At 41.0% G+C, this 13,837-nt stretch overlaps 1 protein-coding gene across 1 annotated transcript; it reads right to left on the reverse strand.

Moving 5' to 3' along the window:
• Positions 1-578: 578 nt before the first annotated feature.
• Positions 579-12,353, reverse strand: LOC145492175 (uncharacterized). The gene is made up of 16 exons (XM_081471515.1): positions 10,787-12,353; positions 10,454-10,493; positions 9,801-9,872; positions 9,466-9,574; positions 9,315-9,378; positions 8,874-8,967; positions 8,710-8,766; positions 8,389-8,431; positions 7,550-7,626; positions 7,215-7,433; positions 6,165-6,355; positions 4,717-5,513; positions 4,054-4,317; positions 3,051-3,244; positions 2,366-2,580; positions 579-1,732 (listed from the first exon to the last, which is right to left on the reverse strand). Exons 1-16 carry the CDS (start codon positions 10,915-10,917, stop codon positions 1,378-1,380), a joined length of 2,922 nt encoding a protein of 973 aa, XP_081327641.1. The 5' UTR covers positions 10,918-12,353; the 3' UTR covers positions 579-1,377.
• Positions 12,354-13,837: the final 1,484 nt, after the last annotated feature.

A 13,837-nucleotide genomic window follows, 5' to 3' on the forward strand; every position in this document is an offset into this window, starting at 1 on the left:
AACGAAGTATCTCAGTTCTTCTGTGAAGTAGGGGACCCTCGTAGGGTGCAATGCCTAGCAACCAGGTTGAACTTGTAAAATTTTAATTCAGTTACCAAGGGAAGTGTTTTGTTGTGATGCCCGGGTACAGGTCAAGTTATATGTTGCCACTTCTGTTACTTTGTGTCAAATTGAAGTTAAAGGAGCTTCGTCACAGTTTGCACATCTTGAAAAGTTAGGCCTGTATTTTTCAAGTTCGTCATTTGTAATCCGCTTTAATCTTCTCCCTCCTTAACCATCCTTGTTCCTTCATGGTTTATTATTATCTCTTAGGTCTTTTCCTATCTTAATTAACTATTATTTTCAGGTTTCCTTCAATTTAGAGGTCATTTTGTACGTGACCAAAATAACTCGAAGTAAGGTGACTGAGATCCTTTATTCTACAGCAGTGTAAAGCTATGTAAGGATGATAAGTTTTTGCGATGCGAAAAGCAATGAAAACGTACCTCAAAGTACCATTTTACAAACTGGCAGAAATAAAACATAACAGAGATGAAAAGTAACACCAAATGGGGGTAAATAGTTAAAGTTGGGGAGAATTTGACGGCTTGCGAAAGAGGAAATTGTAAAAAACAAATCGCTTATTCAGTTATTATCATTATTTTTCTCACGATGCAATGCAACGTCTGTAAAGTTGCTGCACACGTTTTAGGTCCTTCGTCGTGGCAAATCCAAAGGGCAAACAGGCTCTGGCGAGGCTGCATCCACACCTTCCGTTAAACGAAATAAAATTATCTGCTCACGCGCAACTAGATTCTACTTCTTGTGCTCGTGGAAGGGTTTTAAGTTACACCATTTGTCGGTTAAGTTTGTCGCGGAAGCAAACAATGTTGCGGTAAAATTTTAGAGAATTTGCCTGTTGGAGTTTTTAAGTTTTTCGAGGAAGGGACACCTGGTGACGAGATCCCTTCCCCAGGGACCCTTCCCCACCTATATAATTTGTAAGTGATAAAACAGAACTGAGAATTTTTGCTACTTTCTATAATTGTCTCGACACCAGAGGAAAGGTCGCCACGATAAAGCACAAGGAAATCTGTTTGACACAGCAACAAACGCCATGAAGACTACTTTCACTAGAAAAATATTTATTCGCTGGATAGTTTAATTTGTACAAAAACGCAACACGTAGGGTCTCCTGAACAATTTACACAGTATATTTATTTTGCGTTTCAATTATTGCTCAGTACGACTCTTTCGGCTTTCTACTTTCATCAAAACACACCCTTTTCTTCCCCAATCTTTCCATGTCCACTTGATCAATTTGCTGTCGTTTTTAGTTTACAACAGCTTAACCTTCCTTCCTCGTACCTCTTCCCTGCACCGATCCCTGCCTGTTTCTTACTCATCCAACAGCACCTCCTGCCCACTGCTCCTTCCCTCCCGTGCTCCCATATCGCCCTCTGCAGTCCCCTCCTGTCGGCTCCTTCTCCCCTCCATCCTTCCCATCTCTGCGTCCATCCCACCCTGATTCACATCTTTACCCTTCCCCTGCCTGCTCCGTCTCCCTTCCTTCGTCACTAGGCCCTCGATCCTGGCAGCTTCCTCCTTCCTCCTGTCTTCCTCCTCCTGCCTCTGTTCCTCGTGCAGCTGTTTCCTCCACTGGTCCTCTATCACCAGCATCAAGTCATGATTCATACGACTGCGGTAGTCAGGCTGAGGCTCACGGGCAGCTGTGGCCAGAAGAATCTCCTGTCTGGTGGAAGGATTGACGGGAAAAGGTTTAAAAAGAACACACGAAAGTGGAATATATATCTTTGCTGCTACTACACGGGTACTGTGAATTGTAATTTGCTATTTTTAATGGAAATAATCAGTAACTGTAACTAATTGTCCGCTAACAAAGGATAGCGGAGATATTAATGCAGTTTTTAATAATAGAATAAGTCGAATTATTCTCGCAGTTTGATTGGTTCTTACTTATGATCAATTGGTTGACAGGCACATAGATAACGTCATCAATTTTTCTTTAACAGATGGCATAATTATTCAGTCAACGAGTAGCGAAATGTAAGAAATTAATAGAAACGATGAAGCTCGTGACCCATCGCGGCCTTAAAGCCTGAGTTGAAATACATTCACACCTTAACTTTACTTCAAAATCAAGAGATCTTGGATAAAATGTAACAACAAGTATCAAAAAAGTGAAATTTGGGTAGAGAAAAGCAATCATTGAAGATGCCTGTTGAATGACATTCTAATTTACCGGTAACTTCTCTTGAAATCTTAGCCTGACTTGTAAACGTTATGCGATAAAATTGCTAAAAATAAAATCTTTCTACACTTCTTACCCACCATACAAAACAAAATAAAATGCCCTTAAAAATACCTTAACGAAGGTCGCTTAGGACCCTTCTTGACTACAGGAGCGGGTTTGTTCAGCGGTGTCGCACGTGCTCGGGGCCTGAAGCGACTGCTGGGTGGCGGCACGACTGGCGGAAGTGGAGGAAGTAATACGGCTGACAAGTTGCCCGCGGCCCACGAAGGAAACGACGAATTTACGACATCGAGCAATGGAAGTTTGCTGTCGAGATCGGATTCAATCTGCAGGAAAACGGGCATAACATAATCAGCGTGACAGGTAGAATTTGAAGGATGCAAAACTGCGAAATAAGTCTTTCGTTACTGGATCTTTCTGCACTGATTAGATTTTGTTATAGGAACAATGACCCAAGCTGGCATAACAATTTTTTTAAGTTCGTCATTTGTAATCCGTGTTATATCTTCTTCATCCGTCACTATCCTTGTTCCTTAATCATTTATTATTATCTCTCTGGTGTTTTTCTATCGTAGAAAACTGCCATTTTCAGGTTTCCTTCAATTTAAAGGTAATTTTGCACGTGGCCAACATAACTCAAAATACCGTGACTGGGCTCCTCTGACCAAAAAAAAAAATGCCTAGGGCAGTCGAGTTACTTTTGTCAGTAGAGGAAAATTTGGAAAACAAAGGACTCACTCTGTTCCTCATGTGAGATCTACGTATCAACTAAGTGAACGCATCAGCTTTAACTTACCTGCGCTAGTTTCCACGCCTCTAAGACACGAACATCTCTCTCTTGTGAATGATGCCTCATAAGTTGATTCCAGGCCACTCCGCGTATTCCGTCTTTTGTGCCATCGCCCCTGGAGTAGCGACAGATTCGCACCAGGCCCTGCACGGCTGCGAACCTGACTCTCCAACTCCAATCCTTACGAGCAAGCATTTGATCTGAAAGACGACGACAGTGTGAGAGTATTCACTGAACACAGTGGAACTGTGTAGAACAGCAGGGGGTATTCCCAGGAAAAAAGGGCGGGTCGTGCGGCCCGCTTCCTAAAACCCAAACCCTATTCAAGACCAAAATCTGTAATTTTCCCTAACCTATTTATGACCTGATCAACAATTCCATTCCCTATAATTTAAGACCTAAACCTTAATTCAAACCCTCTTTCACACCTGCCTTACAATTAGTTCTCTTGTTCAGACCGATGTCAAAGACATTGTGAAGGGTTTTTGCTGATGGTCTTATCTTATCATCAAGTTGATGAAAAAATGGCTTCTAATTCTACTGAAAAACATACCTACTATTCAAGACAAAAGCGCAAAATCCATACCCTATTTGAGACCAAAATGGCAAAAATCGATACCTATTTCTTACCAAAACGGCTAAAAAATCCCTACCCTTTGGGCCGCACATACCTATATAGCCCAAATAAGGGGGTAAAACCCCCCCCCCGGGATTACCGAAGAAAACAAACAATCTGTCTTTTTACTGACAACAACATGCTGCAATCTTTACTGACTATATAACACTGACCGAGTTAGTCCTTCTTCAGACTTGCTTTAATTTGTTTTTCAGAAAACAATTCTAATTGTAATAATAAGTTAAAATATAGTTTGGTGACTTTGACAAGAAATTCAAAATTTCCCCGACGAGATACTGAAGTCCCTGACTTTTCCCTGCCCTTCAAAAAATTCCCTGAAATATTCCTGCACTGTATCAACCTTTAGAAAGTAGAGCGGAAATAAGCGCGCACCTTGTTGCAAGGTAAATCTTAATTTCAGCAGGTCAAGAAGTCCCAGGCCTTCCCCGGACATAGCGTTTCTCTTGCCATAAACGGTAACCTTCCGGTTAGCCTCGCTTCCAAGCAGGGCGGTTTTCTGAATGATGGAAGTCTGTCCATTCATACAGATTGACGTCATACAGTCCGTGTAGAGATAAGCTAGTTCCCAGCGCCATCCGCTCAAACCAGACACACTCGAGAACTGTGATGTACCTGTTTTTATGCTACTCTTGTCATCTGTAACGAATCAACAAGAAACACGTTAGAGTTCACATCCAGACGGAAGTTCCTCGAAGAAGTATTTATTATTTTTAGACGACATAAAGGTGTTTTTTTCTTCTTCTTTTTTTCTAAATTGGAGCTTGATTTGAAAAGAAATGGGGAAAGAAAGATGTCCGAAAATGGATAATTCTTTGTAAAAGATAATGGAACAGTGCGACTTACTGTTTAGCCAAATTTATTTGCGTCAGCTGTAGCATGAAATGTCACCTTGTCCAAAGTTTGACTGGACCCTAACTTATTGATTGCTTTAGCTCCTAGTATTATATTACCAATAAAAACCTTAAACCCCTCGCCTTATGCCTGACAAGGGTGTCTGTGCTGTGAGATACAAGACGTTATTTACAGGAAACTCACCTTCATCTGCTAATGGAAGCGTGACAGAACTACCCTGAGTGGGAACACTGTACAGACTGTCTTTTGTGAACGATCTCTCCACACGTGCCCCAGGAACCCCACCCTCAGTAGTCGAAACCTCGGGCTCCTGAATATTAAATCGAACCGCTGTTCCACCACGGGCGCGTGCAGACGCAACAGTTTCTTTTGAACCATCAGTTTGTTTTGACTTTTTTATTTGAGATTTTGGCGGCTTTTCTGTTTCATCCTCTGATTCAGAAGAGCTCTCGGCTTTCCTGGCGTCTGTTCGTCGTGTTTTCTTGTAGGTTTTAGACACGTTGCTATCTGACCTAGCGTTCACGTGACCAGATCTTCCACGGCGCCCACTCTCAACACTGCTAACATCAGCAAAACTGGCTTCAGAAGATGTGTCACTCAACGAATCGCGTGACAAAACGCTCTCTTCTACATCCGCTGGATGCGTGACCTGCTTATCTTCCAGGTCAAGTCCAGCAAAGTCACGCAAGCCTAGAACTAAACTTGGAGTCTTTCCCAAGGATAAAAAGTCGGAATGTGATCGATTTTTTGCTTCCTTGAAGTTCAAATCAGCGCCTGCAAAGTCTTTGGCGTGGAAGGACTGCTCTTCGGTCATAGTCGACAGGCAGTTATTGCAGACGTGAATGTGACGCGCATGCGCCGCTGATATCTCCGCTGGTCTGGTGAATATACCGGCGGCTAGAGCTTGGAACGTGCGCAGAACGGCAATCTCATGCTTGGACACCTCGGTCAACACCTGGAAAGCACAGCATACATCCAACCTGTAACAGGAGAGGAGAAAGTCTGGGTGAGAGGGTGGATACATATAGGAGAGATTCAGGGAAGGGGCACCTTTAATGGAAAAGTATGTTGTACTTTTGGTAGTTCTAAAAGCCAAGAAACTTCACCTACGTTTGATACCTTACTTCATTGACATTTGTGACAATATATAGCCCAAGGCCTGCTCTAAGTCCCCCATGAAAAGGTCGGGGATGCTCGTTGTCTAGTTTAGGGGTATAAATCAAGCATTCTTGTCTCACTTAGGATGTTCATGACAAAAAAAAAACACTATTTTTAGCCGTCAAAGTATCTTTAAGGCGCACTCCATGAAATAATGATAATAAAAACCCTCATATTTCCGTTTTTAGGTTCAATTTCTGCCGGTCCTTTGAGTCGGGTCTACTGGCGCAGGCTCCTTTCCTGAACGGTGGCTGGTAATTGAGCCTATTCCATTTTAAGTGGTATCTTTCAGGGGTCAAATAAATCTTGAACCACGCCCAAGATTGGTCTCCTTTAGGGGAACTGGTTGGCTGGCTACCAAATCAGTGATAACAGATGATTATCAATTTTGATGTGATTAACCTATAAAACAAATTATTGCACAGCCTGCTATATCATATACCATACATGTAAGTTGTCATACATGACCATACCATAATTCTGTAGTCAAGCCTGTTCCACACATACTGAGTCCCTCCAAAGCCTGCCTCAGTCCAGTCCCCCTATGCATAACACTCCTCCATACATCTAGAGCATGCCAGAGAGTTGGTGACAAATCATGAATGCTACTGGCTGCTGCAAGGCTACTGTGGACTGGGCCGAGGGAAGCAGCTTCATTGAAAGCCTACAAACAGAGACAGATATCATTAGAGTGGTTTTCATTTGAGTGTCGAAAAATAATTTGTTTTGCAATTACTAGGCGATGCGATTGGCTTATAAAGCCTGTGCCAAGTTTTCATCCAATCAGAAGTAAAACCAAAACCAATCGTAACTTGTTCACACACGTTTTTCCATGCCTTGCGTCAGCTTCATGCTATTTCTTTGAGTTTTGATTGGCTCACTGTATTGTCTATGTCCCTTGTGACTGGCTAGACCGATTACTTTGGTTTTGGTTCAGTTACGACACTCAATTGAAAACTGCTCTAATTAACTAATATGTTTTATTAATTGACTGAAGGTGTTGCCCTTGTTGTGATTGGCCTGTATTAATAGTGTGATACACATGCCCTGTGCAGACTGCGATTGTGCAGTTCCAGAAAATATCCATACCCACCATTTCCCATAAAAGGGATTGGAATTTCCTAGGAAATGGGGGTTCTGTAAGACCAAAAAATTTAAAATGTATGACACTTAATTGGAATTTTCAGAGGGGTAGAGGGGTCTTGGAAAAAATCCCATCAGATTCCGTAGGGGAGGTACATGTATGGATATTACCTGGAAATTCACAAGGAAAGAAATTTTGTTTCATTGGAGTGTGAGAGCAGAAAACTATGTTTCATAACTGCTTGTGCACAAATTTACATCAGAAAGCACTGTGGTCACACTCAACCATTGTTGAATGCCTTTTAAATATCAGTCTTTTATCTTTTATATCAGTTTAAATATACATAAACTTGGCTTTTTAATAATTACTGATTTAACTGCATGAAAATTCAGAAACTTAAAGGGGATTGAATTATTTAGGTTAATTTATTCACTCCTACCAGATCACCACTTCCTTGTTCCTCTTCCTCCTCTTCCTCAAGTAACAGTGGTAACCCCACCCTCCCTCCCTCAGTAGCCTCCACAACAGTTGCCTCTACGACTGATTTCTCCTGGCTTGCAAGTGCTGACTCGTGGGCTGTGGCTGGTTCAGGTAGCGGTTCTATGATTGAAGATTCATCTTGGTTCGGTTCACCACAACCAGTGCAAATAAGCTGACCCTGGAGCAAACAAGGACAAGATTAAAAGGGCACAAAGTTAAGTTTTTACTTTTTTTTCTATGCTGCTATATTTACATGTACATCCTCTTTTGTTTACTGGTTAATCAATCACTCACCACTTCTTTGATGTATCTCACAGCCAACAAAACTCCTGGAAATGATTTGTAACCCTCTTCCTGTTCATCTGGAAGTCCTAAAAGTCCACAGCATTGACATAAAAATCAATTCAGTCTTATGCTCCTAAAAATTTAGATCAATATCTTCTATTCTGTATTTCCTACCCATTTTACAATGTGTGGTTGCAGAAAATTTTTATACTCCCCTCACAGAAGGGATTGAATTTTCCTGGGTGGTGGGGGGTTAAAGAAGACCAAAATAATAAGAGAAATGTACGAAGCTTAACTGGAATTTCCAGAGGGGTGGGAGGGGGCTCTTAGTTAAGATCTCTTCCATGGGGAAACTACATGTATGGATATTTTCTGGAACTACAGAATAAGGATTTGCTGCCATCATAGGCCTGCAATACATGCAAGAGTCTATAGCTCTCTGTAGACTGACTACAGCTACAAATCCTTTGTATGCATTGCATGCCTATTATTTGCTTACAAAAATGAAGCTCTCTGTATGCATATCTGGCCTAGGATGATAACCAACTTATTCTCCTTGGGAGAAGTTGTTTCTGGCCTCTTACATGATCAGATGTTTTATTCCCCATAACCTGTAAACTGGAGTTGGTTACGAAAATGTGAAGAGAGGTTACAATTAACCATCACAAGTGCCAGTCACTAGTTTAAGTGTTGACAAGCCCTGTCCTCCTAGATCACATTACACTACAATACATTTGACCTTGTGCCCATACAGTGTGCAAGTAGGAGAAAAATTGGTCATTATTATACCTTGTGGTATTTAAGAACAAAAAATCAAGCTACCACTGGAAAAAATAGGACAAAATTACCTGACAGATACTGTTGCAGGGAGCGCTTTTCGTCTTGATATCCCTATACAGAGTATATAAGTAACACTATGTTAAAATTATTTTGAAGTTAAAATGGTGAGCACAAACGTAAGAGTTCAAGCATGGTAAAAAAAAAGTCATTTGGCATTACATGTACATTCAGGGTAAATGTTTTTGTCATACAATGACATTTTAGACACAATTCTTCACTTTGGGATTGTATAAAGGAAAGCTGAACATTTTTCGGCACTAAAAAAAATCATTTGATGTCTAAAAACTTTTGCATGATGTGTTGACAGAAGACTAAAATGGCACATGTACCTTAAGGTCTTGCGTCATATTGTGGTAATACAATCTTGAAAATGCCAGGTGACCCATCTGAAACAACAGCAGAAAAGAACCAGCAACAAAGTTAAATCTTTTTAGGCTTGAGAAATCTGAGACACAATGACTCCATATGATAAAAGTACTGTTGGAGAACATACCCTGATGAGTTTAAGTTCTGCTGTTCTGAGGCAGGTTTGATTCATTCCACACTTTCTAACCCAGTGAAGACAACTCTTCGCAAGATAAAACAAACTGTAAAAAATAACATAAGTCATGCTACTGAAGTGGTATGCACATTGTACTGCAAATCCCCTTTCTGACTAACACAGAGCTGCAGTGAAATTATAGCAATATGCAGTTTTGTACTGGGTTTCTATGCATAAAAAGTTGATCTTAACTTTCAAGAACAATTATGCAGTTAGACATGGCAGTTACTGGATTGCTACATATATATCGACCTACATGAAGAAACACAACCATAACACAATGAGTGAGGAGGGCTAAATACATGCAGCTGCAGCCCTTTGCACACATTGCCATCAGACAATACTGACAATATTTTGTAGGAAGATGATCCAAATATTCAAGTTATTGCATACCTGGGAAGCTGATCAATGGTAGGAGGAGCATGTCCCAGAGAGGTGATCAGCAATTCTAGAGATTCTGTAATTTTAACAAAAATAACATATTAAGATCTGAGGTTCTTACATGTATCTAGAGGACCCTCACTGTAAACATCTCAGCTCTAACCTTCTTGTACTTGTCTATTCGTACACTGCGCGAGCAATCCCAGCTCTGTCCATGACTTTGCCAGGTCAACATGGTCTCCTTTACCACCTGCCAGAATACCAGCTCTTCTCTACCAAAAAAAAAAAATTGTCAAAATGTGAAACAAGTCTGATAAGGAGCCATCTTGTCTCACATAGCTGGGACAATCAAAACTCTGGTTTCCATAGCTACCATTACATTTAAAGAAACATAACTGTTTAGTCCCCCTGGCTTGCTACATATGCCAGATTGTTTAGGTCACATGTACGAACTCTTATAGTATTCAGTAAAGTGTTTTGATTGTCCATAATAAATACCTTTGCTCTGGAGATCATTTTAAGGGCAAAGCCCTCAAGTTCCTTTCTGTCCTCTTCATTGCTGTCATTGAACTGAAAACAATAACAGAAAAATAATAAGAAGACATGTCTGAGTACTGGCAGTTCTATTGCAGATGTTTAAGATCTGTTTCACTGTAAAATGGAAATCTGGAAAATCACCAATTTTACCCTCTTCACCCAAAAAATGTTGCCAAAAGAAGAACTCTGTTGATTAAATAACTAAAAATGCATCAAATATTCCAAAACTTCCACAAACAAAGCCAAAAATTGGCCAAAATAATCTGTTCTTAATACGCTTTTCTTTGTCGCGGCGTTATGTGCAACAGAGCACGAAGAAGATAGGTGAGGTGAGGTGATGCTTTTCTTTGTATCCGAGAGATTTGGTGACCTGTACAGAAGACCGGGAGATTTACAGTCATAGACGTGGCATAGACATGTAAGTCAAATTCTCCCACACTCCAAAAACTACCCCCTTTGCTACTTGCGTGTTACAACGTATACATGTTTCAATTCCTTTGTTTACATACATGTAAACTACTACATTATTTTGCAACTTAATGCAGATTAGTTGGAAAGGGCTTGCGTGAATTTAATATATTATTAAGTGAGGGAATCACCTTCAACTGGCTCACCTTGGCAATAAAATCCTCTGTAACTTCAAAGGGTCCTCTTCTAATTAACGACAAAAAAATTGAAGATAATTAAAAAAAAGACCTTAAAATGGCACCACTAAAATAGCTGTTGTTTTTATATGATCATTAACATAAGAAACGTAAAAGGGTCTATACACAGTCTGGTGTTTCTAAATTTAGACGCAAAGACAATGTATAATAACAATCCAGAAACAGAAATAAAATTCCGGGAGCTGATCATTGCGCAGATAACACCAAGGAAAAGCCGAGCCACTTCAGTACAACTGTTTTCGATGTAGCCTTGCTTAATGTAGTTGTTCCTAATTTTCTCACCTTGTTCTAGAAAATGTACGTGGAGGTTCAGTGGCTAGAGATTTTCTAGCAAGTCTATCTTCCAAAGCTAGGCGTTGAGTGTGTGATATGATCCCAAACTTGTGAACCACTGGTACACGCTCCACGGGCATTTTCCACGAATGAAGCGACTTTTTTCCTGTTCAATTTCTCTCCAACGATTGCTTTTCCTCCAGTGCACCACAAATAGCTTTTAAACATCTACTTTCGTCCACATTGTTGACTTCATAAAGGTAGAAACTCTGATCTCGTAAAATGCTCTTATTCTCAGGCCGCCATATTGCTTTTTTGCCGTTGCCCTAGCAACAGGTGCAATGCTTACTTGGAATCCTGGGACGTTCGAGATGCGGCGGCCCTCAAGGGCAAGCACTGCATGGAACCGGCCGAACGCCTCTTTACACATAACAGAATAGCAGACTGTTCACAGCCTCTCTATTTTTTCAACGCAAGCGAAAGACGAAGCGAGCGAAGAGAGCGCGAACGCGAAGCACAAAAAGGTGGGGACGGGGAGGCGAGCGAAGCCACAGCGGACCCCACACAAAACAGACACGCCGCTTGTATGGAAGCCCCGTGGCGAAGCGAGCCAAACGAAGAATAGCTCCCCACGTAGCTCCCAACGTTGTCAAGTCTCCCGTTTTGCGCTGGTGTCCAGTTCCGCGATTTCGTCGCGATTCTATCCACGCGTTCAACGATCGAAAAAAATACGAGAAAAAAGAGGACTGTAAACAGTGTATGCGCAACAGTCGAAATATAAGGATTTGTATGGGGAAAAAACGGTCATATTCTTAAGCCTAAAAAATACAACGGATTACGAATAAAGACCAACCAACCTTGCTTCAGGATTGTCTTCCCTTGTTTCACGTGAGGTTTCTTTTAGGCCGATTAATGGCCATTTAGGTGGTTTTTAACTTCACTGCTTTGTCTTCTATCCTTCTTTCCATGAAATGATGAAATAGGCCAAATGGACAACAAAAACTAGGGAAGGTGAGTATGTTGATTTATTTCAGTCAAGAGAAGTAACATTTTATTTCATCGGGCGATTTTATCCTTCGTTATTTTAAACTTCATACAAATGCCTTATAGAGCGCTCAAATTCTCAGCGGCCCAAAGTGTAACACAGCACCACGCACTTTAGGTGGTCACGTCCCACTCGATACGCGTACATAAATCATTATTATTATATGGAGAAGAGTGTTTTACTGGGAACTAAACCACTCGTAGATTCCATACGCCACTTCATCCGGGACCCGAGTGGCGTATTTTCCGTATGTCACCTTTGTGAGTGTCGTATCGTTCAATGACGTCACGATTCCCGCCTTTTGCTTTTGTTGAATTGGTTTCTCCATATAATAAAAAGAACATTACACGTTGGCTCGAAGATATGAATTTTATGTTCTCGTGGCAAGAACAATATCTCACTCGTTCGCTTCGCTCACTCGTGAGATATTGTTCTTGCCACGAGAACATAAAATTCATTTCTTCTCGCCACCGTGTAATATCCTCTATATATTTGATCGATTCCTCGAATCGTGAGTTTAACACGGCTGTGACCTAAAGAGGACTTTAACTCGGATTGCAGTCAAATGAAAAATGAAAAACTAAAATTTTGACATGGAACTCGATGAATGGAATCTGTGTATTTTGTCGTGTTTAGGTACTGACTCAGCTCATTTTCCCGAGACGGGGTGGGGTTGGGCGGTGGGGTGGGAAACTCCCACATAAATAGGACGGGGATGCTCGTCGGAAAGTTTGAAAAGAACCCCTAAGAGGTGTACTAAGATCCTGTTTCATGGGCGTGGCTTGACATTTTTTCACCCTTAATGGTGCCAATTCCAAAACAACTCATTATCTCTTGTCATATTTTTTTTTTGGCTCAATCCCCTAAAAGGTCCCGCAAAAGCTCCGCTGTGGATCTTTTAGGCTGAACACCTTAAGAGGCACCAAAACTGTACCCCGCAAGCAGAGTCTCCTTCGATCTTCCGATTTGTCTAGGAAGATCGAAGGAGACTCGCAGGGTACCAAAACCCAATTTTTAACCCCTAAAAAGTAAGCCCTTTTTATATGGGTAGACGCGATCGCGGGAAAAAAATTTACAGACAAATGTATGGAAAATTAGAAAAATTAACTGAGCGTCTTCTGGCCAAGCTACATCCTTCAAAGCTTGGTGAATACAATCTCCTACCTAGTATTTTAACGTTTCAATTCACAAATTGTGTAAAATTCGATTTTGGAAAAAAATTATTTGCCATCGGATTCCCATACAAACACTGTAATTCCTGACCGCCTTGCCTACCAGTCAAAATGAAGTCAAAAACCGTGATAAGGTCTATACTATTCAGCTACAAATTAATGGAATTCTGATGGTTTCGCTATTAATTTTTCCTGTATTATTTCTTTTGCTAGTCCGTCCTCAGTGGTTTCTTTTCCCCCGCGGTTTTCTCTCTTTTTTGCGTCCTCCAGGATCAACGAGAAAATAGCGAGTCTGTGAACCGGTCTGTTGCAGGCGTCATCCATCATTTGAGTTAACTGAGTGCCCCTTGGACAGTTGGAGCTTGGAGTAATTAGAACCTATATGGTTCATTGAGTGGTTTTGATTTTAGTGTCGATAAGTAGTTATGTAATTTGTGATGATCTTAAATTAGCATAAATTACTATTTTGCCGGCACGGACCAGAGGGCTGGGTACGGGTTTGAGGTGCGCAGTGTATAGTGGGATTTGAGTTTGTAATCAGTGACGGTTGGCGAGGTGAGACATTCTATGGCCAGCCTTTGCCGTGTTTAGGTTAAGTTTGGTTTTCTTTTAATAATATCATCAGTTGTAATCCACTATTGTACGTTTATTTAGTTCTCTTATTGCTATTATATCTCTGTATAAAGCCTTAGGTTTATTATTCTACAGTACTGATGTTAACTAAGGATACCCTAAAACCCCGAGGGTTGCACCACTGCCTTGGTCGGGGGTACACGTTCCCAATTTTCTCCACTTGCTGGTTTTAGGGTTTTCGTGTCCGGCTTTGGTGCACTTAGCAATTGT

The sequence above is a fragment of the Orbicella franksi genome, chromosome 7 (genome assembly GCF_964199315.1).
Source record: "Orbicella franksi chromosome 7, jaOrbFran1.1, whole genome shotgun sequence".
Lineage (NCBI taxonomy): Eukaryota > Metazoa > Cnidaria > Anthozoa > Scleractinia > Merulinidae > Orbicella > Orbicella franksi.

Coding starts and splice junctions, on each gene's coding strand:
- LOC145492175 (XM_081471515.1), bottom strand. CDS start 10,917: ATGCCCGTGGAGCGTGTACCAGTGGTTCACAAGTTTGGGATCATATCA. Junction 10,494..10,786: donor CGTACATTTTCTAGAACAAG/GTGAGAAAATTA, acceptor GTCGTTAATTAG/AAGAGGACCCTTTGAAGTTA. Junction 7,627..8,388: donor CCTGCAACAGTATCTGTCAG/GTAATTTTGTCC, acceptor GTGGACTTTTAG/GACTTCCAGATGAACAGGAA.